We start from the raw sequence: 24,762 nt of genomic DNA, 5'->3' as shown, positions 1-24,762 counted from the left end.
GATGATAATGCAAGGATATGATGGTTAGAATGAGAGCGGATACTCCACGTTCCATTACTTGGACGGTTGGGATCCCTGCTTTGATTGCGCTGTTTCCTTTTCGATTCACCATACCCCAGATAGATTCGCATGAACTAATGTCAATGACATGAGTGTCCCCTACAAGACAATTTATGAAGCCAAAGTTCATATTTGTGACTACCATCAAACCATCTTGAAGACATAATCATGTCTTGCAAATGTCCCGAGCTTCTTTCCTTCTAAATCAATGGTGCCGGGGTATCTCCATATGCTGCCGTACTCCAACAAATGCATCGTACAAAATAATACACAAAAGCCTACCCCAAGTTCCAGAACCCACCGGTATGGTATATACGTCCTTTCCATGCCCTTTCCCAATGCCATCCATACCGTTACGTCAAAATGCTCACTTTCCTATGGGCAGCCCCAAGACCAAGCAATGCAACAAACATATACCAACCCTAATCAAAATAATGCCAACAATTCCTCCTCGACAGCACTAAACTCCTCATCCCCGTAATCCGTAGCAGCGGACAGGACCCGCTGAAACGTCCTCTTCGTCGCCCCCGGCGCTGTTTTCGGAGGGTTCATCCGCTGGTTCTCCTGTTCTGCTGTGACTTTACTTTCATGGATCGCCGCATGTACGAGATCCTCCTCCTTCTCTTCAAAGAAGCGACGCTTCTCTTTTGAAGCAATATGGGGAGGTGGAGAAGGGGCGTACTCATCAGCTCGTTCCGGTGCTGCTGCTTGACTCGGTGTGGTGATTTCGCGAAGGTCTTGAGACGACAGGACAAAGTCCTGCGTCAAGATCATTCCTGCGAATGGATCTTCTTCGTCGGGCTTACTCGGACTGAGCTCTCTGGCAATTTGCGTATTGCTTGGAAGGTCGTCAATGTCTTCCAGCAGTTCGCGAACTTCTTGGCTTGGGCTTGGGAAGAAGTCGTCGAGGTGGTTTTCCAGGAAGGCCTGAGTTGCTGAAGGGGGCATGTTTGTCCTGTTGACTGTCGAAGCAGGAAAGATTCGGTTTGGAGGCGTAGATGCAAAGGATATAGACTTTTTTGCTTTCGTTTGTGGTAGGATGTTCACTGGTCGCTCTTGTAATACTTGTCGCCCTGTTTCTTGAGGCTTCAGTATCGCGGGCCCTTTCGCATTCGCCTTTGAAGTTTCCTCTTGGTCCACTGATCGCGGAGCGCTATTCGGTGGATTTGGCGATTTTCTGGGAGACTGTGGACCATCAGATCTGCTGGCTGCCTCAGCTACTTCTGAAAGAAGCTGAGTCGTTGCTAACTCCGCAATCATATGCTCGTCATCGAAGGGATATTCGTCCTCGTCGGCAGTGTCTCTCCTCCGCGGCAGCTCTTGTGACTCCTCTGCTTGTTCCTTCAATGGCTCCATGGAGCTCCCAATGGTGTCAAGCAGTTTAGGTAGGTCGGATTGTGAAAGAGGGGGGAACTCTCCAAACTCGTCCTCGGAACTGTCGTCCACAGCAGCGTGTTTTGCCGGTGGGTCGGCGTTGTATTGGTCCTCATTTACCGTGCTATCTGACTCCTCTGCTACTGCCTCCATGTCTTGTCGTAATCGCTTGGCACCATTTCTAATGAAATGTGAAATCGTTGGTTGACTCGCTCTTACGAACTTGCTTGGCTCTGGTATACCCATCTTCTTCCGCGCCTCCCTCTCTTCCCGCTCCTTTTGGGCCTTCTTTTCTCTCGCAGCTCTCGCCTTCCTCGCATTTCGTTCCTTCTCGTACTCCTTCTTCTGCCTTGCCAGCTCCTCTTGTTCAAGTCTTCGTCGCTCGGCTCGAGAGATTCGAGGACCTCGATTCGCCTTGAGGTATGCCTTTTTGGCAGCCTTGCTGGTCATAGGAGGTTTTGGGCCATTTGACCTCACCAGTGAGGTTGGAATTAACTCGAAGGTTTGCTGCCGACCCGGCATGGTCGCAACGAAGAGTAATACATAGGACGTCGCCGTCGAGAGGTGTAGACCATGTTGGCGAACATTGGTCGACATGATCGCGTCGCTAATTCACAAGCGCGAGGCTTACCATAAAACTCCCGAACCAAAGCAAAAGCTTTGTACAAGGCTACAAGCAGACATAAGAAATCATTCCTTTCAGTCGTAGACTCTCAGAATAATTGCAGCATCGACTCGCTAAAGATAAAGAACCCTCCAGAGACGTCATGGCCAGTGCTACCTATGAATGAATCTGTACCTCCTATACGGTGTATGCAGCCTTGCGTGCAGATACCCCTTCACCAGCGTACGACCCATGCAATTATATGATTGATCATTTGCTCGCAGAATCGCACCCAGATTCAGTTTAGGCTCTTTTTTTCCTGATCAACTTCTTGTCTTGAGTAGTGGCGATCAGTGCTAGTTAACTGGTCTCACTACTGCATTCCGGCCGCGACACTCCCGCGCTGTATAGCATCGAGGTGCTTACGATACTACGATTAAGCTTAATTAGTTGTCCCTGATCTGCCGGTCATTTACGCCGTATCCTGCCTGGGTGTCATGGCCAGCCCCCTTCGGCCATGAGAGGCTAGATTTTGTCTGAGGCCCTCAAGATTGGTTGTTGTGAACCTTGGGCTCTTCAGAACGACCAGTTTATTGCATACAGTCTAGTTCCTTTCTGGGACTACCAAGTAGGTAGTAGTTCCCAACTTCCGTGCATCATGGTTGGGATCCCAGGCAAATCCAAAGGCTGTCACACCTGCAGGAGGCGCAAGATCAAAGTGAGGATAGTCCCAAATTCATGAGTCCACTTTACTTGCATTCCACTAAGTCGTCCTAGTGTGACCTACAAAGGCCAAGTTGTGTGCGATGTATGCAGAGTGGGAGAGTGTGTGAAGGGTACAAGCGCGGCCCGGTCTTCCTTAATCGAACGGCTCAAGGCTGGCAGAAGAGATCCCGGCTTGAAGAAGTATTACCCCGGCATGATGCGCCACAGGTCCCCCCGGGGGACGATCTGAGGACTTTCCAACAACAATCACAATCACGTCCCGAACTCTACCGGGCGCTATATCGGCCCCCGCTGCAAGTGAATCCATCCAGTGCAATAAAGGCCCAATTCCAAAATATTTTTATAGAAAGCTATCTTCCGTCAAATCCAAAAGTAGGACCAGGTTTGACACAAGTTTGGCTCTGGGAGGCTATACGCGTCAACAATCCAGGAAAAGCGTTGGAGTACTCACTCCGTGCGCTTTGCGTTTCCCGTGTCGGGAGAATTAACCGTGATCAAGATTTGATCTTGAAAGGTAACGCTACCTATGGTTTGGCCTTAAAAGCACTCCATAGGTCTCTCGAGTCCCAGGAGCTCGCTGGTAAAGATGACACACTTGCTGCCTGCCTTATCTTGTCCATCTACGAGGTGAAGATGCCGGCCCTTGGGGTCCTATTCGGAGATGTTGACATAGTCTAGCTTTTCGAGTCAACGACCAATTCGACAGAAGGTCATGAGAATCACATAAGTGGCATCGAGCGTCTTGTTGCGTGGCGGGGCCCAGGGCAACACAGCTCGCCATTAGCCAAGGCGTTGCTAAAGAACGTCGTTTATACATCAGTGAGTTTATTGATAGGGCTTACACCGGAGTTTAACTGAACAATATCAGATGGTCAAGGGTTTACAGTATCGCAAAGCATCAATTATCAAAGACTTGATTGACAAAACCCAATGGTGGGACATACAAGGAGAACTTTTTGCCAAAGGACATACTTTGGCAGCGCTTCTTGAAACACTTGATCGATCCATGAATTCCGGTGAAGTCGATGCGGCTGCCGCAGCTAAGTACATAGAGCAATGTTGCGAATTGGACTCTGACTTCCAGAACTGGTATCGCCAACTGCTCAAAGAGTCACCTTCGCCAATGTATTGGAAGTCGGGACCATCCGGAAAGGAGCCCGAGATTTTGTTTGCTAGTCTCTACCATGCGCATCTCATGCTCGATTTCTGGGCTTTAAGGCTTGCTCTGAGCACCACGATTGATATCATTTGCAGTCGAGCACCAAAGGAGATTCCTCTCCCAACACGCAATACCGTTGAGCATCTCAAAAACGAACACGGTAGCTCTCGACAAATCAATCTAGCAACTGACATTATGCTATCACTACAGTACTGTATGAATGATGAATATGGTCTTGCCAGCTCACAAAAGTGTCTGTTTTCAGGTCGCGTGGCGCTCTATGCGTTACGACGGTACCCTTCTGAACAGCTTGCGTCTTACGAAGCGAAGTTCCTGGATTTAACTCTCAAGAAGGGTTTGCGATATGCTCAAGATATAAGTAAAGGAATGAGAAGTAGTTGGACAGCTGTCGTTGCGGAACGAGGGCCTTTACAACAATCAAGCGATGCAAATTGAAAACTCGCTACGGTCTATATCTGTCTATCTGATACGTCTCTTAATCAAATTCTACCGTAGGGTCCCAGGCGCAAGGAGAATACTCTGAGGTCTCCAAGCTCTTCATCTCCTCGGCCGTAAGCTCAAAATCAAAAAGATCCGCATTTTCCTCAATCCTGCTCAGGGTGACACTCTTTGGTAGAGGCACGAAACCCTTCTGTAGACTCCACCTCAGAAGGACTTGTGCTGCCGTCTTGTTATATTTCTTCACCAACGGTTGCAGCAACGGGTCGTCCAGGCGTGTGCCACGCACAAGTGGTGAATAGGCCTGCACAACAATGCCACGCTTCTGGCACCATTCCACAATGTCCCTGCGAGGGAGCCAAGGATGGATTTCCCATTGGCCCACATCAATTACTCCGCCTTTGCCTTTACCCCTCTCCTCCTCCAACTCCTTAATGTAGCCCTCCATTTCGTCAAGGTGACGAACACCATAGTTGCTGACTCCAATGCTGCGGATTTTGCCTTCCTCTTTTGCTTCTACCAAAGCCTTCCAGGTACCTTTCCGAGCCTCGCGGCCCCCGTAAGGGGCGTGAATGAGCATCAGGTCGACATAATCGAGGCCGGTTTCCTTCAGTGTGGTCTCAACTTGTGCCTTCGTGTTCTCATAACTCAGGGTGCGGGGTGGGATCTTGCTCGTGAAGAAGATATCCCCACGTGGGATGCCAGACTTCATAATAGCTTGTGCGCAGGGTCCTTCATTGTGATAGAAAACAGCGGAGTCTACCTATAGGATATTAGTTCAAAAACAGGGTGGGGCGTTAGAAAGATTCATACATGACGATATCCTTTCGCAAGTGCGTGGGCGACTAGGCCCTCAGTTTCGGCTGGCGGTCTTCAAAAGGGCATTAGCATAGCCGCGAGAGCTGATAGTCAGATATTACACACGTTTGATAGACCTAGTTCACATAAGTATAAGGCAAGGCAAATCTGGAACAGGCTGACCTACACCAAATCCTAAAACTGGAATTTCATAGCCTGAGTTCAGGCGCGCCTTGGAATTGATAGTGAAGCTGGCCATTGTTCTGCTGAATATTCTTGCGTTAGAAAGCAAATTGAAGGCCATCTACTTTTAGAGGAGCCAAGGGGGAGACTTCAACAAGGTGCAAAAGAAAAAGGCTGGAAGAGGCTGGCAAGCTGCTTCTTATACCCCTCACCAACAGCGACCCTGCACAATCCAACCAACAAGATGTTCTGAACGACAAGCCCATTATTTTCAAGAAGTGCCGTATGACGATCCTAGTGGCCCAGTGGGACTCCTGATCCATTTTGATCGGTGATAGCGGCTTTAGACGGATGTAAATCAGCTTCCCCTCACTGTAGCCTTGCTACAACTGCTTTGGCTGTAGATGCTTCACCAGCTGAATAAGTCTGAGGTAAGATGGCCAGGAAAAAAAACGCTTTATAATCACTCACTCAATACTACTCTGTAGATGTAGAATCACAACTGCTCGAGTGTTGGTTAGCGATGATGAAACGTGAAACGCTTGCCCGGCACAATCTGAAATGAAGAGAATCTAGGACGACGGCGGTTGGAGAGAGACATATATCGTAACCTACGCTGTGTTCCGTGTGGATTGTCGGACGACGTCCGAAGATAAAGGGCAGATAAAGAGTTAAAGAATATCCCACTCTCCAGCAGTGAGGGGTACAGCAACACTGACGTCAGGTGACTTGCGGGGAAAAGTTCAACTTTGTTTCTGGTGATCGATCAGTTGGGAATGCAGAACACCATGTGTCGTGGAGACCAACTTAGTCCTTTGCATTCCTGGTTGACTCCAAGTACTTCAATTCTATTCTCTCGGACTCATTTATTATGATCCACTCCTCCTAACCAGTATCATCGCACCACGAAGCTGTTCAATGTCTAGGCGAATTCCCGTATGCCTTTTCCACACACGTACGGACGACAACCCTTTGAAATAAGCCTAACCTTCTTCGAAAAATCTGCGGGCGAGGATAACCCCAGTCTTTAAATATTTACCGTTTCTGTCTGCAATAGAAGCCGGTCACCATGCGCCTTATCAAACAAAATATCGAGCGAGATGGCTCAGGCTCTATCACACTCTACCCTGAAGAACCAGAAGACATGGTTAGTTCTTATAACTCCATATGGTTCCGCCAAAGCTGACGATCAAGAAAATAGTGGCATGCCTATAATCTCATTCAACCCACCGACCTACTCCGCGCATCTGCCATCCGTCGAGTTACGACCGAATCCTCAACCGGCAGTACATCCTCCACTCGGGTCCACATAACCCTCTCCATACGTGTAACATCCATCGACTTTGATCCTCAGGCTGGGCAACTGCATGTCAGCGGGCGCGTGTCTGAAGAGAACAAATGGGTGAAGGTCGGGGCCTATCATACCCTCGATTTGGAGTTACAGAGGAATTTCACGCTAGAAAAAAGCGAGGGATGGGACTCGGTGTCTCTAGACGTGGTGAAAGAGGCTATAAAGCAGGATAAAGAGGGAACGGTACCTGCGGTTGTTATGCAGGAAGGATTGGCGAATATCTGTCTGATCACAGAGTACCAGACTGTGTTGAAGCAACGGGTTGAGACTGGCATACCGAGAAAACGATCGGGGAGAGCGAGCGATCACGACAAAGGCTTGTCAAAGTTTTACCAAGTTACATTGGAAACTCTGTTGCGGCATGTGGATATCACCCAACCAAGACCGCTACTGCTAGCAAGTCCCGGATTCACTGCTGCGGGTTTTCAGAAATACATCATTGATGAAGCAACTCGGACGGGAAACAAGGCTTTATTAGCAAATAAGAGCAATTTTGTCGTGGTACACTCGAGTTCCGGGCATCTACACAGTTTGAATGAGGTGCTGAAGAGTCCAGAAGTTCTGGCTAAGCTAAAGGATACAAAATATGCGCGGGAGACCCGCTTAATGGATGATTTTCTGACGCTGCTCCGCAAGGATGATGGAAGGGCATGGTATGGTCCTAGTGAGGTTGAGAAGGCTGTGGAGAAAGGGGCGGTTGGACGAGGTGGAGGCGTGCTCCTCATTAGCAATGCCCTCTTTAGGAGCCAAGAGATAGGCACGAGGAAGCGCTGGGTGACGCTGGTAGACAAAGTCAAGGAGGACGGCGGGGACGCGAGAGTCCTCAGTAGTGATCATGAGAGCGGGAAGAGGTTGGAAGGATTGGGAGGAATAGCTGCGATATTAACCTTCCCATTGGAGGATCTAGACGAGGAAGAAGAGGAGGGCGAAGATTCTGTCCCGAATGAAACAGAACAAGGGTCTATAATATGAGATAGTTTCATCCTCCCAAAATTCCCCCTTTGTCAATCTGGAAATCTTGAGCTGATGGAGCGGCTAGAAAGAGACGTCCGATCCTACCAGGTGCTCCTATGGCAAAATATACAAATCTTCGCACACTCGCAGGTGAATCCCCGGCGCTGCTTCAGTATACCGGGACAGCTAGCAGTTTCTTGAAAGATTGGGCTGGCGCATGGCCGCTGTTTGGGAAAAGGGGTTAAGCGAAGAGCACCCATACGTCACGACTGCTACATCTTCTGAGTATGCGATTGAGCTCCAGGCTGGGAAGATTAGTCGTCTAAGGACTTGGATGAAGCTACATCTTTCGTATGAGTGTTCTTGCCATACTCTGTATGTCATGAGTTATTTCCCAGTTCCAGCAGAGTTAGACGCTAAAGCACATTAAGTTTGGTAGGTATGTTGATGAATTTTGTTTCTATCTGCACCACCTCCGGGATCCAAACAATAAGAATACTCCCAAATATTGTTTAAATTGAATCAGCTTTGCATTCTTTACTGTGCTACCTTTATCGATAGCCACAACCCAAATCAGAGCAGTGTCCTAAAGGCCTGCGGTATCTTCTTTTTCCAAAATCGTTTCATTCATTCAGACGTCCATATGTTTAAGTCATCCCGCAACATGGCGCCTAAAGCTACATCTAGTGGTTTTAGTTGGGCGGACGAGATGAACGGGGATGAATCGGATGAGAATACCCCTGAGACTCCTCCAGAGGCTCTCGACCCTAGCTCTGACCCTGAACAGCCCCCGCCATTGACACGATTCCAAGAACTGGCCCTGAGTCGAGCCATGGCTACCAACACTACTCCGAACATTGTCCAGGCTGATCACATGAATGCGGGAGCCTCTGGGGCTGATGCACAACGTTTCCCCTTCAGCTCTGGCCTTGGCCCGTCCAAACCATCCCCAGCTCCAACTGTGGCTGAAGTTCGACAATTAGCCCACGATCTAGCCAAGTCAATCTTTTCCGACTTCGCCCAACTAAAGGAGGTTGTTGAAAACTATGAAGACAAGTTGCGGAAGCGTTGGGAAAGTAAAACAAGGGGTCACAAGGCACTCATCTTACTCGAAGCTTGGCCGAACATGGCATTCTCTCATCGACCAGACTTTGAAGCTTTCCTCCAAAATAATTCTGGGAAGTATGTTCAAGGAAAGACACAGTTCAAGGATGCTTATATGTGGCCGCAAATCAACCTCGAAGATCTGACGTACGGAAGAACCCTGCTGCTTTACATTGATTCTCGAGGACGTCATGCACCGCAAACATTTGTTTATGCAGATTGGGCGTCTTGCTTTCTTGGACGTCGCACCAATTCAATTCCTCCTGGCCCACTGCTAAAATCCCACACCATGTTCCTCGATGGGCGGACAGCGATCCGGTATGGGAGACTTGTTGCGTGGGATGAGGATGCCGAAGCTCACAACCAACTGATTTCCGGAAGCGGGTTTCTCACTGTAAAAGGCCTGATGATCTTGGAGATACAACAGCGGATCATGAAATTTCTGGTGAAGTGTTGTCAAATCATCCTCAGTGATCTGACTACATCATTTGTCCATCCTGCACCGACCCGTCCTTTCACTAGTGCCCCGAAGACAAAACTGAATGTCATTGCTGCTGAAGCTCCATATCGCATTCCGACTAACTCTGATTTTGGCCGACTTGAAAAGGTGTTCCTCGCCAGGCGTGCTGCCGCTGAGGACCATATTTGTGCCCTGAGAACGCACCCAGGCTACTTCGCCAACGCATTGGTACAGAGAAGACAGCATCGATTCGAGTTGTTGCTGGATGAATCCGGGGGTCGTCACCCACATCTAGACTCGCCATCCTTTTGGGATTGTATAATTAGCGAGTTGATACAGTTTTCATACGCAGACCTTTTCATATGGGACCTAGCCTGGATACAGCTCAGAAACGTCTTACACCTCAACAGAGAGTACTCCGAAGTCATCTCCCCCAAAAAGAAGTTACCAGATGAGTACATGGAAGCAATATTGACCCTAAGGTATACGCTTAAAACAGCAGAAGAGCAACTGATCAGCGAACTAGCGCGACAAGTTCCGTATTCCCCAGCTTATCGGTCTATGCATTCCAGGCTAGATTCAGATCCCCTTGCACGATTCAAGCCGGACATGGATGCCATAAAGAAAGACGTTGTAATGGGCTTCTTTGAGATAATTTACGACCGAACTAAGGCACGCTTCTTCAACCTGTTAGATGTGATGGATGAGCTCGAGAGAGCGGTCGAGGCTGAGCCAAAACACAAGGAAATGATATCGCCGTATCTAGGAGGAATGATTGGCGACTTAGGGATTGTAGCCAGGGCTTTGCATGAACTGGATATCTATCAGCCTTGGGCAAGTGGGATTGAGTTCATTGGAAAGAAGAAAATTGGGGAAATCGACAAAATTGCCCACATCTTCGTTTCTTCGAAAGGCCACCTCTTTCAGGGGGTACCCGATATAACTCTTGCTAGTGTGGGAATTCCATTTGATGGAAAATTCTTTTACCCATCAGATGAGCCTCGAACAAAGCTTACTACAGAGAGAATGCAATTGTCAGAGCAGAATTTGGAGACGTTCTGGGAGACTTTTCGTCAACAATTCCTGCAGAAAAATAAAATATGCTTCTTTCAAGAGTTTGAATATCTCTTCTTGAAGAAACCAATTGCAGAGCAGGAAGAGGACCCCCTGGAGACCGTGAAAGTCAACAGTCGGGCTCTGAAAACTTTCAAGAAGTTGTTCTATGCCGCATCACAATCAGACCCAGTTGGAGATACACCTTGGAAAGATTTCGTCTACGCTATGAGTGCCATGGGCTACGAGGCGGAGAAGTTACATGGTCAGTCTTCCCTAAAAATATTCTTCGATACAGGCCTAAACTCCAAGTGACTCACACCTTTGACTTTTCGGATCAAAGCCTCAAATGAATCTGTCCCTATGAGATTGTGGTACTGACATATGAGTAGGGGGTCTATGGCAGTTCAATCATACTGTCCCCAATACCTGGCCTAGTATCCACTTCTATCAACCACATGACAAGATCCCGTTACGAGATATGATGGTTTGGGGTTGGCGGTTGAACAGAGAGTATGGATGGAATGGAGCGATGTTCACTTTGGACGTGGATTTAAAGATGAAGGACTTGAAGATAAGCTCGTGAAGGAGACGGATTCCAGGGTTGTCGAGGCTTTGCATCATTCAGGAGCCCACCTTACCTATAGTACAAGCGTATAGCATAAACAGCGAAGCAAGTTGCAGTTTTCAACCGTAACTGGTTGCCTTGAAGTGAAGTAGGTACAAGCTGACGATTCTTCAGATATTAATGACCAGGATATGGGAACACAATTCCGGAAACCATGCAATGATCTACTTTACCTAGAATGTGTCACGTGCAAGCTGCCCCTATGTCACTAGCCCTGACTAGGGTAAATAGGCGATGCAGGGGTTCGACTTACCTATTGTCATCACCAGTTCGTCCCTCCATTCAACTTCAACAGCAGACCAAGCTTTCTGGAAAGAACATCTTACTTCCCCGTGTACCATGGCATCTGAGGGCTGGAGCAAATGCCCCACCGATGGGACAAAGTTAGAACCCCTCGCTGTGAATCGCTGTGTCAGGCCGACCCGATTGCGACTGCGCGGGTTTCAAAGCTCAGATCTGGGACAACAGCCCCTGGAAAGACATCTCCAGCAGCTCGTGTTGGTGCAGAAGGTACACGACATGGGCCATGGGACAGGTATAGTCGTTTCAATTCTTATATCTTCTTACACGTTTCTAGCAGCCTCTCGCCGACCAGGAACGTGTCAGTCCCGTCTTTGGCCGTTTCCTACAACAGCAAGCTGCTGGCGAGCTTGCGATAAAAGCATTTCTCTTCTCACAACACCACAGCATTCCCTCCGGCAGGCTAAATTATCAACGTATGACCTGTGGTCATTCTTGATTTCGTTTCTACTCGGCACCTTTGACAGGGCCTTGATTTAATTTTCTTTTCCATCGTTCGGCGTTGCCTACACGTATTCTTTGCACTTATCGCAAAGTATCATCGGTCTCCTCGATAACCTGCGTTGTTCTTCTGCTGCAAACAATAATTATTTCATCCCTACTTTCTCATAATGCATCTTTTCACTTGGCTATGGCAGTCTTTACTTATTCAAACGGCGGCTGCTCTTACACTCGACCCAACATCGGAAGGTACGTGCAGTCTTTTTCTGGCAGCAGTAGGGCTAAAATCTGCGGTATGCTGATTTGATCTCTTCCTAGCATCTATAAAGAGTGCTGCCAGCACCGTTGCCTACGACATGATGAAATATTACAACGGTAATGATACCGTACGTCTGCCATACTCGCATCTTCTCTGTCTAGCTGTGTAGCTAACATAGTCAAGGGAGGTACTCCCGGACTACTACCACAGCCATATTTCTGGTGGGAAGGAGGCGGAATGTTCATGTCTTTATTGGATTATTTCCGCTATACCGGTGATTCGACTTACAACGATGTGGTGCAGCAGGCATTACTCTTTCAAGTTGGTGCGGATAACGACTATATGCCAGCAAATCAGACCAAAGATGAAGGCAACGATGATCAAGGGTTTTGGGGCATGGCAGCAATGTTAGCCGCTGAAACGAACTTCCAGAATCCACCCGCTGACCAACCCCAATGGCTGGCCTTGGCACAAGCGGTCTTTAATGAACTTGCCTCTCGATGGGATGAGACAACGTGCGGTGGCGGCCTCCGCTGGCAAATATTTACATTTAACAACGGGTTTACGTACAAGAACAGCATTGCAAATGGCTGCTTGTTCAATCTGGGTGCGAGACTAGCAAGATATACTGGAAACGATACCTACGCGCAGTGGGCCCAAAAGGTATGGGACTGGGAGACTTCGACTGGTTTAATTGATGCCTCTTACAATGTCTTTGACGGAGCTTCAGATTTACAAAATTGCACATCCATCGATAAACTTCAATGGACATATAATGCTGGTATCTACCTGCACGGCGCCGCGAATATGTTTAATTACGTATGTGTCATCTACATATATGGTGTTTCGGAAACTGACTTTAGAAAGACCAAGGGCAATGCTATCTGGGAAGAACGCACCGAAGGCATCCTGAACGCTTCCCACATATTCTTCGACAACGGAATAATGCAGGAGCAAGCCTGCGAGAGTGCCAACACATGTGACACTGACCAGCTCTCCTTCAAAACCTACTTCTCCTCCTGGCTCGCCGCAACCGCCACTCTAGCACCGTTCACCTACAACCAGATCGCGCCCCTCCTAGCCACTTCCGCGCGCGCAGCGGCGAAGATATGCAACGGGGGCAACAGCGGGACCCAATGTGGCTCCAAATGGACGACCGGGACGAACGACGGCTCGTTCGGTATCGGCCAGCAGATGAGCGCGCTGGGCGCCATCCAATCCTCGCTGATCCAGGTCCCGGGCCAGAAGGTCGTCGCGCCGGTGACGAACAGCACGGGCGGCACAAGCCAGGGGAACCCATCAGCCGGGATCGGGACCACGAGTGCGACGCCGACGTTCGATACGACACCCGTGACGACGAAGGAGAAGGTGGGCGCGGCGTTGATGACCTTCGCAGTCTTGAGCAGTGCTATCGGGGGCACCGTGTTCATGGTTATGGAGAGTTAGTTAGGGATCTGGCGGAGTTGACTATATGTACCCCCCTCCATAAGTACCTAGAAAGAGAAAGAGGGTTTCTTTAGGGATTTCTTTGTTCTGTTTACCATGTATCCCGTCCTGAGCCATTATTGTTGCATGGAGGGAGGTATTTATTTATTACCGGTGGCGTCATGGAGTCAGGTGGTTTAGATGGGTACCTATCTAACATCTACAGTACAGGTAGATAAGATATATCCTTGGGCTTCTGTGATGAATCCCGGATTTGAGATCGGGTATCACTAGGGTAGCTTTATTTGTAGAGGTGCAGAGAAAATAGTTAGTTACCCCAGGATTTATTTGTACATCAATTTAAATTAACAAGGAACGCGTTGGCCTCTCTCTTTGCGTGTTGACCGATGCTCATTTAGGGAAGAGTCGACTCGGACCGCGTGTTGTGTTCTTTTCTGGGATAATACATCTCTCACCCAGTTCAAGAAGCATCAAGGGCTAGTGCTGCAGTGGCCGTTTCTTTAGATTTCGTATATTTCTCAGCTACCTACATGCATATTTCTCATTTGGAAAAAAATGTCCCACAATCTTCGGCTCCTCCGCAATGCTATGTATTCCCAGCGACAGAAAAAGTTTGTACAAGAAGCAGTTCCGCCAAATCTTCTCATCTCAAACCCCCCCATTTGTTTGAAAGTCCAAAAGTGGTGGTTTTTTCAAGAAGGAATAGATGGCCAACGCCATTAGGTAAATAAAAGATTCATAACATACAGGATACAAACGCAATGCTCACCCGAAAATGCAAGATCGATCCCGCCCAGATCCAGCGTCAGACAGCTGGTTACTCTCACAGAACGACCATGGCAACCATTGCCACGATACCAGCGAACAGGCTACCCTGCAACACTTTCTCTTGAGTCGCGCCGAGCTTGTCTGCACCGCTGGAGCTGTGGCTGGAGCTAGAGCTTGAGCCGGAGTTGGAGCCTCCTTGGCTGAATCCGCTGGTGCTACCATCAGTGGAGGAGCTGCCGCTCGCAGACTGAGTGGAGCTGGAGCTTGAGTCGGAGGAGCTGGAGCTGGAGCTAGAGCTAGAGCTGGAACTGTCCCCTCCAGCGTGAGGGTCAGCTCCCGGGCCGGCGCCGGTGAGACCTGGGATTGACTGTACGGTGGCCGATGGCTTAGTGCTGGAAGCTGACTTGGAGGATGAGCCTTTGGATGAGCTGGAGGATGTGGATGATGATGCAGCAGCAGATGGTTCTTCGATAGACATATTGGTACCCGTGGCGAGGAGGGACTTGAGAACCGTGGGCTTGTCACCAGCAACTACGGTGTTGTTGGTACCGGCAGCATTGTCATAGGTGTAAGATACACCAGTGTTAGTGCCGAGAGAAGAAGTTGCATTGTAGCAAGAGATAGTCACGGATTCGAAGGTTGCATAGTAGTATCCGTTAGTCATAAGCGGAGAGTTCCAGTCAACTAATCCTCCTGCCCAGTCGATGGTACCTTGACCATTGGAGGCAAGTCCACCGGGCCAGAGGGAGAGCTGGACACGAGCGGGAGTCTGAGGGAACATCCATTGATTGGAAGTGGCATTCCAGGTATCAGTGCGCTGCTTAACGCGGCCGACTTGTCCGTCTACGCTCCAGGTGATCGAGTCCGGAGTCCAGTCAATTTCGTAAGTGTGGTAGTTTTCGAAAGTGTCTGAAAGACTGATGTTGAGTTCATTGTTATCTGGGCCAAATTAGCTCCATCTCGCCTAAGGGTTTCATTTCGGCACTCACAGTCAGGAATGCCCTGGAAGTAGTAGTTGGATTGAGCAGTATCCAAAGCAGCTCCGACAAACTCGTAATCGATTTCGTCCTTGACATCCGAGAGCAAAATGAAGGCAGTGACAACACCTGCACCTCTGCTGGTCTTGAATGTTGCCTTCACGTTTCCGTACCACATATAGGTCGAGCTTGCCAACAGGGTTCCCACTGTTCCGGGAGCCATCGTCAACAGAACGTTGTTATCATATATGACAGCATCACCATCCATGACCCAGTCAGTCTTGGAGGCATCTCCAAGGTACTTGGTCTTGGAGGTAATGCGGTCCATGCTGGTGAAGTCGTATGTCTTGCTCTGGCAAACCGGTTCGGGCGTGCATGAGTCAAGGGAGAAAGACGAACGAGGATCGCAGCCACCCAGGCAGTAAGCTCCAACACCACATTGTCCGTACTCTGGAAAAGAAGTTTGTTAGCTCAGGCAAGACGACACCCGAGGCGGATGGTCACTTACGAGAGCAGCAGGGTGCTTCCTCTGGACACTTGGTGTTAAGGTCACAGGTTTGTTGCGCAAAGGCCGTGGACGCGATGGCCAAAGCGGTCACGAATATTGATGTTCGAACCATTGTGAACGAGCGTTGAAGATGAAATGGGGATTGAAGACCACCGAAGACCGAATCGAGCGATTGGCGATACGATCCTCGAGGTAACGAGAGAAGGGCGGATAATCAATCCAAGAGATCAACCGGAAGCGACGGTTACAGGCAACAAAGGTCCTGTTGAGTTGAGCGGAAGTGTCTCTCGACGTATGCGGCCCTGTTGATGATTGCTTTGCGGGTCGTGGTTGGTTGGCGTCAATGGGCAAAACACTTGATATAAGAAAGATCGTGGAGGTCTCGGGAGTCGCGTTCCGTCCACGGGGAAAGGAGATTAGTAGAAGATATGAGCGAAAAATAGCGAATGTGGTAGGCAATGCCGATCTAAAAGGGGACGTCGGCGCGCTGGGAGAGGCGTCGAGTCGAGAGAAAGAGAAAAAGGTTGTCGACGGGGTGATGGTGTTGTCGAGCAGGGGGGATGGAAAAGAAGAAAAGAGGAGAAAGAGAAGAGGAGGAGAAGGAGATGGGAAAGTTCGGCGTTGGAACTTGGAGGAGACCTTCTGGAGTGGAAACAGGGGTTGGACTGCTCTAGCCCCTTCTGGGGGGGATGTGCGTGGCCTCTGGGGGTTCCGAGGAACCGGGCCAATCAGAGCGCGCCATCTCCTGGGGCGCGGGCTATTATTACGACAGCGCTATGCCTGATCCGGGGCAGAGAAGTCTGAACACACGGTAATCACTCAGGACAGGAATACCGTAACGCACCTTCCGGAGGTAATTATACGCGGTAATGTTTACCTGACCTTACGCACGCAGCGCGCCGTCCAGCGAGATTGCCGAAGAATGCAAAGGCCTCTCGTATTACGCTTCACGAGCCGTTACGACCGTAGCATTGGGTTCACACTTGCGAAATGAGATGCTCGAGTGGTTTGCGCATGTACTTCACTGCACAGGTGCGGGGCCAGCAGAATGCGATGTACGGCAGTTCTTTGGCTTTGAGATCTGGATTCTGGGGATTGCCAGCCCACGTAAAGAGCGATTGACGCTTGACGCTTGGTGAGTGGAATCAGAAGGGCTGGAACCTTCAGCCACCGAGATAGATCCAGCAACGAAAAAGCAAAAAGAGAGCAAATAACAAGGCATTACGGTAATAATTCGCGAATTTGGTATATGTGATTGGGCCTTGGAGCCCCGCTTACCTAACGTAACCATCTATCTATGGGACTCCGGACGAGATTCCTGTGTCTGGTGTGCGGAGTGGATGTGCATTGTGTGCGGAGTGGATGCGTACGGAGTGGGTCTCTGGAATGCTTAGAGCCTTAGAGCCTTGGAAGTAGTTAAACCTGGCCCTTCGCGACGAGCGCTGGTAAGTCATCACGAACAACATACCAGGGCGTGCTGTCACAACAAGGAATGTGAAGGGTGGACGTGCTGAGCAGAGGCTCCTCTCTCAGTACGGCACCGATACTATTATATCCTATGATATAGGTACCTGTGCCCAATGGACGTCGTCGGTACGCACGCGATCGGCATGATCCCCTTCGGATAGAGGAACAAGTCCCGAGAGCCTCGCCCCCCTTGGACCGCGTGCACAGGCCGAAGCCGAAGAGTCGAAGGCTGCCCTCGAGGCTCGACCGCACACCTTTTTCCCTTGTTCCTTGTTAGCACGGCTGCCCACATGCTGGCCTGTCCTTCCCCGAGTACGTCGTTCGTATGACATCGCAGGTTGTCGCCAACTGTTGCAACAACTTACCTCTGGACAGAGCCCCTTCCCAAGTCCCCCTTCTTCATCGCGACGTGTCTCCTTGGTTCCGATATCAAATCAAATCCGCGTGGGCGTTGCCACTAAGCCCGTTCACTCACATACGTTCGGACGAAAGCACACAAAGGATTGGTCCTCAAGTTGGTAGTTCATAGCCACTCTAAGAAAGTTGGTGTAAAACTGCGGCCCATCATTCGAATACAAAGGGACCCCTTTGCACATTTACTGCACACGTTATTTCGACCTTCCTCTCCTGTCCTTGCCCACGTCGAGCAATAAAATCCCGAATCCCAATCCAGCTTTCTGACCAGAGATGCCGTGTGCGCCTGGTATCCGTCCATCCATTCCTCGTAGAACCATAAAATTAGGAGAAAAATCCGTAACAGGAGAAGCACACCGTAGAAATGAAACTTTTGAATTGGAAATGAGCATGATAGACCGAGCATATACCGAACATGTATCAGAGGGCATTCCGCCTGCGCCATGCGGCCCCACAATAATGCTCAACGACGATGCTCTAAAAAAAAGCGAGAAACTTGAGGGTATCCACGGTCAAAAATAGGAGGGATGGCGGAGTTGTCGCCGGCGGTAGTGGATACGCGCATACTGATGGGCGTGCGGTGGAAACGTCGGTCCCAGAGGACAGGATGGCTTCCAGAACTGTGCCACACTGCCCTACATTATATGCGGCCAGCGAAATGTTCTTTAGCGTACTGCTCGCATGCCTGCGCTAATAGTCAGCGAAACACATCGTTCATGTAGCGTTCCGGAGACCTCGAACCTTCGCAGGCTTGCCAACTTTCGCACCGATCACTTTCCACTTATTCGTCTCGTATTCTTTGATGGCGTTGAGGAGGGCCTGGCTCTAGAGAGCATCAATCAGTAATCAGTGCAAGGAAGAGGCTCAGCAGGTTGCGTACCTCGTCCTCTGCAAACTCGGCATAATGCATATCCTGTGTCTCCATTAGTGCCGAGCTCAACTACTTGCCGTAGCAGGGGGATCGTACCTTATACCAGTGCTTCTTGACGCTGCCCTCGGTTCTGCTTGGAAATGTCTGTCACGGAGTCTCAGTCCTGATCCCTGTGCGAACTGAGCCTCCGAGTAAGTCAACCTCACCTTTGCGATCTCCGCCCAGCTATTTCCTGCGTCTCTCATGTTCTTCAGCCTCTGCTCTTCAGCAGGGGTCCATGGAGTATTTGTCCGACTCTTCTTTGGGGGCGGCTCCATGGGGGCAGAGGCCATGCTTGGTTCACCCGCGCCTGCTGAAGACGAGGCCATTGAGGGCGACACCATTGAAGGCGACGCCATTGAGGACGACGCCATGCCGGGACCTAGACCTGACATTGTGAACGTTGCGGTGCCGGGGCCTGGCGCAGGACGCTTGTTCCGCGCACCTGTCGGCGATAAGCTTTCGGGCTTCACAGAGTTGTCAGCTGGGCTTGGGAAGGCGAAGTAAGGCGGGATTCCTGAAGTGAAGTCGAGTTCTTGTCTGTCTGGACGTCTCGACATTGGAACCGAGGCGTAGACGTGATGGCGCAGATGCGGGTGTCGTGGGTACAATTAAGAAAGTGAGGGAGAAAGATCAACGTGTTGTGGGCGCAAAGGGTAGGAGCCGCTGCTCCTCGCGTGTGGACTGGGCCAGGAATCCCGGGTCGAGGCTGGGGCGAGGTACAGAGTACTTACGATCTCAAATGATCGAGGAAATGGGGAAGTGGTCAACAGGGCTGACATGCCTTCCCTGCAGGTAGGACTGTCGGGGGGGCCGGTGGCAGCTGGCGATGATCTTGGCACAACGCGTGAACGGGCACGACTCGCAATCGCCGGCCAGGCAGTGTGGGGAGAAGGAGAAAAAGAGGTCGCGATAGCGGTAGGTCGCGCGAGAACAAGGCAATGAATGTGTGATAGCGGAAGCAGATATTGTTTCTATGGCCCATTCATCCACGGCGAGTGGAGCGGCCATCTCCATGGAAACTTTATTATTCGTTATCGCCTCCTATTTTCCTTCTTTTGGTTTTGCTTTTGGCCCCCCCCCCCCCCCCCTTCTGGACAGACAATATCAATCAGCCCTTCCCTCCGCGCACCCCCCCTTTCCCCCTCGCACACCCCAAAATGAGAAGTCGTCGATCACGAAGAATAGGGTATCCTGAACAAGACGCAGAGAAACCTGGAAAGGGAAGAGAAATCACAAGTCAACACTCAACAGAGACGGTAGAATCCAGGTATAAAACAGCCAATAAGACTTGTGTAACCACAGGGGGGCCGGAAAGAGCCTAGTGCTGAAGTCGAGCCCAGGGTCCGGGACTCGAGTGAGAATTGTGGATGCGGCGTTTGTGCCGGGGATTCGCCTGGCCAGTGTGGGCGCTGTGGAAATGCCTCGTCGGCGCGGGGTATACGCTGTATCTGGGTATATGTTTGTATTATTCTGGATATATATTTTGATTCTGATTCTGACTTACCTTATTTAATTCATTAATTATTTATATATTTACTTATCACAATCAACGTGACCATGCAGCGATAATAAGGCAAGAATAAGAATCACAATTCCCCCCCCCGTACGTTGATAATACTCAGGATATACTATACCTACTCCTATCGCAGCACCCAAGACCCAGAACGTACACTACTCCGTACCGCACACACCACCATCCTTCAGCCCTCAGGGGGTCCAGGCCTCCCCGGGCCCCAGGGACCGCCATCCGTGGACCCATCCGTGGTGATCGCGCTGTCCTGTGCTCTGTGCATGTCCTGTCTCTGTGTACGCTTGCGCTACTCCCATCCGGTACGGTGCTAAGAATCCTACCGGTTGGAACTTGACATTTTGACAGAGAGCTGTCTGTCGATGACTAGTACATGACCTTATTTCTTCCATCTGGAGTTTATCCTGCAGTACCTTACCCTACAGAGTAGTATGTCTCACTATTGAGAGCACGAAAGGTCGGTTGTACGGAGGTATGTCCGGCTCCTGCCCAGAGCCTCTCGAGTTTCCACCGCGCGCAAGCACAGTACCTACAACCTACATCTCGAGTGTTGGCCTTCTTCCTCCTTTGTGTGTATCCTGTATGTACCCCGCAATCTTCTCTTGCCGCGCTCTTCCGCCTTTCGTATTCGAGCATCAAACGGGCGATGTACATACAGTAGTCCTGTGCCGTATGTACGAACTGGCAAGTGTGTACCGCGTGCCATGTACCATGTACCATGGTTTCTCGGACTCCTGGGTTCGCATTGTGCCTCCAAGTAGCTTCATCAGTCGTTGCAGACCCCAACCTCCCCAGCCGAAGACCCGGGCCACCAACCGCCACCAACGGGGAGGAAGATCACGTTCTCTCTGAGGCTTGCACCTGAGAGGAGATATATCATGGCGCCTATATCATGTCAGATAGTGCGCAATATAGTTGTCGCATCTGGCGCTTTGCAGATTGACCCTGTACAATTCGCTCAAAGGCTCTGGGATAGCGGTTATAGAAGGTATGTATTATGTATGGCCTCATCCCTTCATAAGTTCATAGCCATCCCGATGAGATTCCGGGCGACCCGTGACTAAGTCCCAAGTACCCATGGGCTTCCCCAGGAAGTGATGGATGGGTGTAGTGGAATGAGCTTCATCCGACCTTCATGCAAGCAATGTTAGTTGAGTTGGGAAGGGGAAAACAAGGAAAATAAAATAAAAGCTAGGGGAAAAGAGATTTCTTGTCTCATTCTGACAGCGATGGCGAGGCCCTTTCAAGAATAGACACAACTCAAAAATCCCTCTCAACCACAATAAGGATAGACTTTTATCACGGCTGTTGGGGCTGCTCCACGGTGTAGCGGCTCTGGCAAGTCGAGACCTGTCTCAAAAGTGACGACGACCATCTGCTCCTACTGCTGTGTACCTGTATTGGCGTCTAAAAAAACCGGGAAGAATACCACCAATATTGATCTAGTCGAGGCATGTTTCTCATCAGTGCATCGGCAATTGGAAGGTGCTCGTTATCCTAAAGTAAGGTAGAAACATCAGATGTGTCTCCGGACACAACACACAAACCCACAGGAAATATTTCAATTGACGGGTCCAGACGCCACAACAAATATTCCCATCCCCCAAGAGCAAAGACAAGACAGAGCGCATGAATCAGCACTTCCTGGTCCTTCAAAGTTCAAACAGTCGCGATCCTTTCCTCGATTCATGCGACAGTGAATATCTCAGACTGTGGCGGTCTCGAGGGCTCTCCTACCCCAGGCGCATCCAACGACTGGTGTTTGAAGACGCCCGACCGTGCCATCTTTTGATCCCCTTCATCCCTCATCCCTCCCGTTCATCATCTAATTGCACCATTGGCACATTTGTGGCTGTCAAGTCTGCAGCAGCCTTCTGATTCCTCCTGGGAAAGTCAGATCCAACAATAGGTTCACCATTCCCTCCTCTCTGCTTCCCCGCTACATCCTCTCCGCCAGACCATGACAGGGACGACATCAAAATTTGTATCCTATGTAAGCAAGCAGGAATTCTCTTGTTTGCTCTCCCGAAGGCTATCCCGTCCCTACAGCAAACAGGTCTAACAGGACAAAATGTCAACTGTACCTCGAGCTAATCGGTCGCTCATCAAGTAATTTCTCTCCTTCCCTCTGCTGCTGCTTTGTCGCTGGCCGCTCTAGTCCAGATCTTCTGTGGATATCATGAAAAGTCATATATCATGATAAAGTCTAGTTGTCCACTTTCTTTCGAGACTATTGTTGTTGCTATTCTGGAATATTGGCGGCAGGCTGGCCCAGACCATGCAATGCCTATTATTATCTTGGTCTTGTTTCTATTCTGCTTCGAAAGTTTCCGTTTTCGAAACGAAGGGCGCTATTTCCGCCACTCAAGATATGGGCGATCCGCCAAGCGGGGCTCTTGTTTGGTGCAAGCCTCTGGCCGTTTCCATCTGATCAATGAGAACGTAGTGTCAACGTCCACCGTTAACCCAGTGATCTGGTCGGATCTCAAATTAAGCCCTAAGAGATGGCTCGAGGGTTCCTTGAAGATGCGGGCCTCGCTGCGTTTCCGACAGGGGCCTCTTCTGGACATCCCAAGTTTCGGATATCCAACCAGAGACACAACAAACAGCCCCCATATTAGGCCACCCTGCGAAAACATTCAATCTGAATGACGGTACATTTTTCAATTGCTTGCGAATATACAGAGCATACGAGCTTCAATCAATGAAGCTCTTCTCTTCTATATGACGCAAATTGCGGAGTATCATACCATCGAAGAGCTGGAAGAGTTGATAGAAATGGGATGAGGCTGCAATTTCTTGTGTTATAGATCTCGGAGACGGCAGACCCACCTGGAACTTCAAACGCAAATCCGACTCTACCCCAGTCCCTGAGAAACGTGAGCATGATACAGAAACGGGACGAAGTGTGTATCTCTATCGAGATGTGCAACCAAACCATGCTCAATCAGAAACTGTTAAACACCAGCCGTCCCACGCGAATCTCAGGGCTAGCATGGCCGTCCAACCCCAGAGAGAAGTGCACGGCCGTGAGCTCCCATGACAACCAACCTACACCAGACGATCCTATGCAAGGCAATGCTTCATATATGATCCAGCTAGGCTGCGCTCTTCTCTTATTCTCTCTTTCTTTCTCGCCTCCTGCACTCGAAGTCGACTACCCTCTTCCGCAGCTAATTATCACTTTCCTTCATTGTCCAACTGGCTTGGCTGCTTACATTCCTTACTGTAGTTTATCACACTATTAAAACTTTATTTCATCTTTCTCTTCACCACATTTGGCAGGAATTGTTCTCTTGTGCAGCAGCTCTAGACTGCCTCGTTTGACAGTTCTATTCATCACCACTTTCCGGATCAAGCAAGCTTTTGGACATCAAGATACTTTTTACCTGCAACGAGTACTCGTTGTTGATGATCAATGACCGCAATGCCTTCATCAATGCATCAGATGAATACCTCTGCCCTCGCGGCACCAACCAACTACCCCCAAATTGATGCGACTCACCGACATGAATATGGCGTCCAGAAGAGCCGGAAGCCATCGTCCACAGGAGGAGGCAGAGCTTGGAGTGAGGATGAGGTACGGATATATTTTGCTTGCAGGCTTGATTCTCTTTTAACAGCGTCTATAGGAAGTCTATCTTCTCCAAACTCGTCTCCAGAAGATGCCCTATAAGCACATCGCCGCGCACTTGAAAAAGACCGAGCTGGCTTGTCGCCTCCACTATCATCAGCTCTCTCATGGTAGTAATCGCCGCAAGCGGACCAATTCCACCAGTTCGTCTAGCCCCGGTTCTGCTTCTCAATCACCCATCCTGCCAGTACCAGTCTCCATACCGTCTCCCGTTCACGAAGCTGCGAATATGCGAATCGACTCCCCACCTACGCATACGTACACTCCTCAGACGCCGGCCCACACGCTGCTCCCCTCCGCTAGTACACTGCTCTCGCGCTCTACTTCGAACAGCCCTCCCAGAAACATCAGCCAGCCAGTTGCTATCCTTCCCAAATCCTCCCCTCCTTGCCGTCCTGCATCTGACGCTACCTTAAGTCATCCCCTGCGTTTGGACTGCGACGTGGTCGTGACCCCAACAAACATATCCAATGTGGACAAGGAACGCCTCCGCCACATATATGAAATTCACAGAGCAGCGTTCTGGGGCCTTATCGCAAAAGAATATGGCGGATCTGCATCCCCATTCCTCTTGGAGGAAGCATGGAAGCGAGGAATCGTGAACGACGGTCCACCCACACCATGCACCTCTCCAGACACCCATACTGCTACCAGTTATCAAGCATACAGCGCGCAGCCAGCACCGAAGCCCGTGACTCCAGCCCCTGAAAACAAGCCAACTAGTGCCACGAGCATTTCAGCACTGCTGGGAATTGTAAGTTCTACCTCACATACATTCCACTTGGAACTTTGCTGATATTTCTGTAATAGGATGCAAGCCCGAAATCCCCAAAAGAAAGGGAGCTAATCAAGAGGATGGAAGAGAGTCGCGAGACTAGGGATGTGGTCATGGCTAGCGTTGAGGCATCATAAATGCCAGATTGGTAGCAAACTTCACGACTTCGTTATGGAGACACGATTGGCATTATGATGGCGTTGAGGAGTTTCATAACGGCCGATTATATAATAAACGGTACAGGAAGTCTCGTTGACACTGGGGGAAGGTTTCATGCGAAGGGAGTCGGATTGGTTGGTTATGGACCTGGATTGTGTATAATAGCGAGTTCTGAGAGTTGCAAGTAAATGTTGCGTATGATCAAGCACCGTGCCTCTGGAATTGAATTTCCGGTGGTGACTTTAGTACATATCATGGTG

The 24,762-nt window shown here is 49.8% G+C and overlaps 9 protein-coding genes across 9 annotated transcripts; 5 read left to right on the top strand and 4 right to left on the bottom strand.

Annotated features, from left to right (window-relative positions):
• Positions 1–486: 486 nt before the first annotated feature.
• Positions 487–2,031, bottom strand: M430DRAFT_57593 (hypothetical protein; the record flags this gene model as incomplete). The annotated part of the gene is made up of 1 exon (XM_024868679.1): positions 487–2,031. One exon carries the CDS (start codon positions 2,029–2,031, stop codon positions 487–489), a length of 1,545 nt encoding a protein of 514 aa, XP_024722400.1.
• Positions 2,032–2,613: 582 nt separating this feature from the next.
• Positions 2,614–4,474, top strand: M430DRAFT_41017 (hypothetical protein). The gene is made up of 4 exons (XM_024867450.1): positions 2,614–2,756; positions 2,816–3,391; positions 3,443–3,583; positions 3,633–4,474. The coding sequence occupies exons 1-4, from the start codon at positions 2,697–2,699 to the stop codon at positions 4,377–4,379; spliced, it is 1,524 nt and encodes a 507-aa protein (XP_024722399.1). The 5' UTR covers positions 2,614–2,696; the 3' UTR covers positions 4,380–4,474.
• Positions 4,435–5,884, bottom strand: M430DRAFT_118551 (hypothetical protein; the record flags this gene model as incomplete). The annotated part of the gene is made up of 5 exons (XM_024861713.1): positions 5,835–5,884; positions 5,368–5,446; positions 5,307–5,317; positions 5,196–5,253; positions 4,435–5,145 (listed from the first exon to the last, which is right to left on the bottom strand). Coding segments are annotated over exons 2-5 (852 nt in total), but the record flags the coding sequence as incomplete, so codon positions are not given.
• A 548-nt stretch (positions 5,885–6,432) lies between these two features.
• Positions 6,433–7,686, top strand: M430DRAFT_98407 (hypothetical protein; the record flags this gene model as incomplete). The annotated part of the gene is made up of 2 exons (XM_024870120.1): positions 6,433–6,510; positions 6,565–7,686. 2 exons carry the CDS (start codon positions 6,433–6,435, stop codon positions 7,684–7,686), a joined length of 1,200 nt encoding a protein of 399 aa, XP_024722397.1.
• Positions 7,687–8,367: 681 nt separating this feature from the next.
• M430DRAFT_118547 (hypothetical protein) lies at positions 8,368–10,977 on the top strand. Its single transcript, XM_024861712.1, has 2 exons — positions 8,368–10,550; positions 10,678–10,977. The coding sequence occupies exons 1-2, from the start codon at positions 8,378–8,380 to the stop codon at positions 10,869–10,871; spliced, it is 2,367 nt and encodes a 788-aa protein (XP_024722396.1). The 5' UTR covers positions 8,368–8,377; the 3' UTR covers positions 10,872–10,977.
• Positions 10,978–11,974: 997 nt separating this feature from the next.
• Positions 11,975–13,406, top strand: M430DRAFT_118543 (glycoside hydrolase family 76 protein). Its single transcript, XM_024861711.1, has 3 exons — positions 11,975–12,040; positions 12,097–12,732; positions 12,781–13,406. Exons 1-3 carry the CDS (start codon positions 12,011–12,013, stop codon positions 13,357–13,359), a joined length of 1,245 nt encoding a protein of 414 aa, XP_024722395.1. The 5' UTR covers positions 11,975–12,010; the 3' UTR covers positions 13,360–13,406.
• A 724-nt stretch (positions 13,407–14,130) lies between these two features.
• M430DRAFT_118540 (glycoside hydrolase family 16 protein) lies at positions 14,131–16,215 on the bottom strand. Its single transcript, XM_024861710.1, has 4 exons — positions 15,613–16,215; positions 15,117–15,554; positions 14,604–15,066; positions 14,131–14,555 (listed from the first exon to the last, which is right to left on the bottom strand). The coding sequence occupies exons 1-4, from the start codon at positions 15,722–15,724 to the stop codon at positions 14,183–14,185; spliced, it is 1,386 nt and encodes a 461-aa protein (XP_024722394.1). The 5' UTR covers positions 15,725–16,215; the 3' UTR covers positions 14,131–14,182.
• A 1,736-nt stretch (positions 16,216–17,951) lies between these two features.
• On the bottom strand, positions 17,952–19,408 carry M430DRAFT_57587 (hypothetical protein). Its single transcript, XM_024868678.1, has 5 exons — positions 18,571–19,408; positions 18,461–18,508; positions 18,374–18,406; positions 18,235–18,318; positions 17,952–18,178 (listed from the first exon to the last, which is right to left on the bottom strand). Exons 1-5 carry the CDS (start codon positions 18,961–18,963, stop codon positions 18,134–18,136), a joined length of 603 nt encoding a protein of 200 aa, XP_024722393.1. The 5' UTR covers positions 18,964–19,408; the 3' UTR covers positions 17,952–18,133.
• A 3,953-nt stretch (positions 19,409–23,361) lies between these two features.
• On the top strand, positions 23,362–24,480 carry M430DRAFT_49386 (hypothetical protein; the record flags this gene model as incomplete). The annotated part of the gene is made up of 3 exons (XM_024868065.1): positions 23,362–23,514; positions 23,567–24,322; positions 24,379–24,480. The coding sequence occupies 3 exons, from the start codon at positions 23,362–23,364 to the stop codon at positions 24,478–24,480; spliced, it is 1,011 nt and encodes a 336-aa protein (XP_024722392.1).
• Positions 24,481–24,762: the final 282 nt, after the last annotated feature.

This window comes from Amorphotheca resinae, assembly GCF_003019875.1.
Source record: "Amorphotheca resinae ATCC 22711 unplaced genomic scaffold M430scaffold_4, whole genome shotgun sequence".
NCBI lineage: Eukaryota > Fungi > Ascomycota > Leotiomycetes > Helotiales > Amorphothecaceae > Amorphotheca > Amorphotheca resinae.
This window is presented reverse-complemented; position numbering and strand designations above follow the sequence as displayed.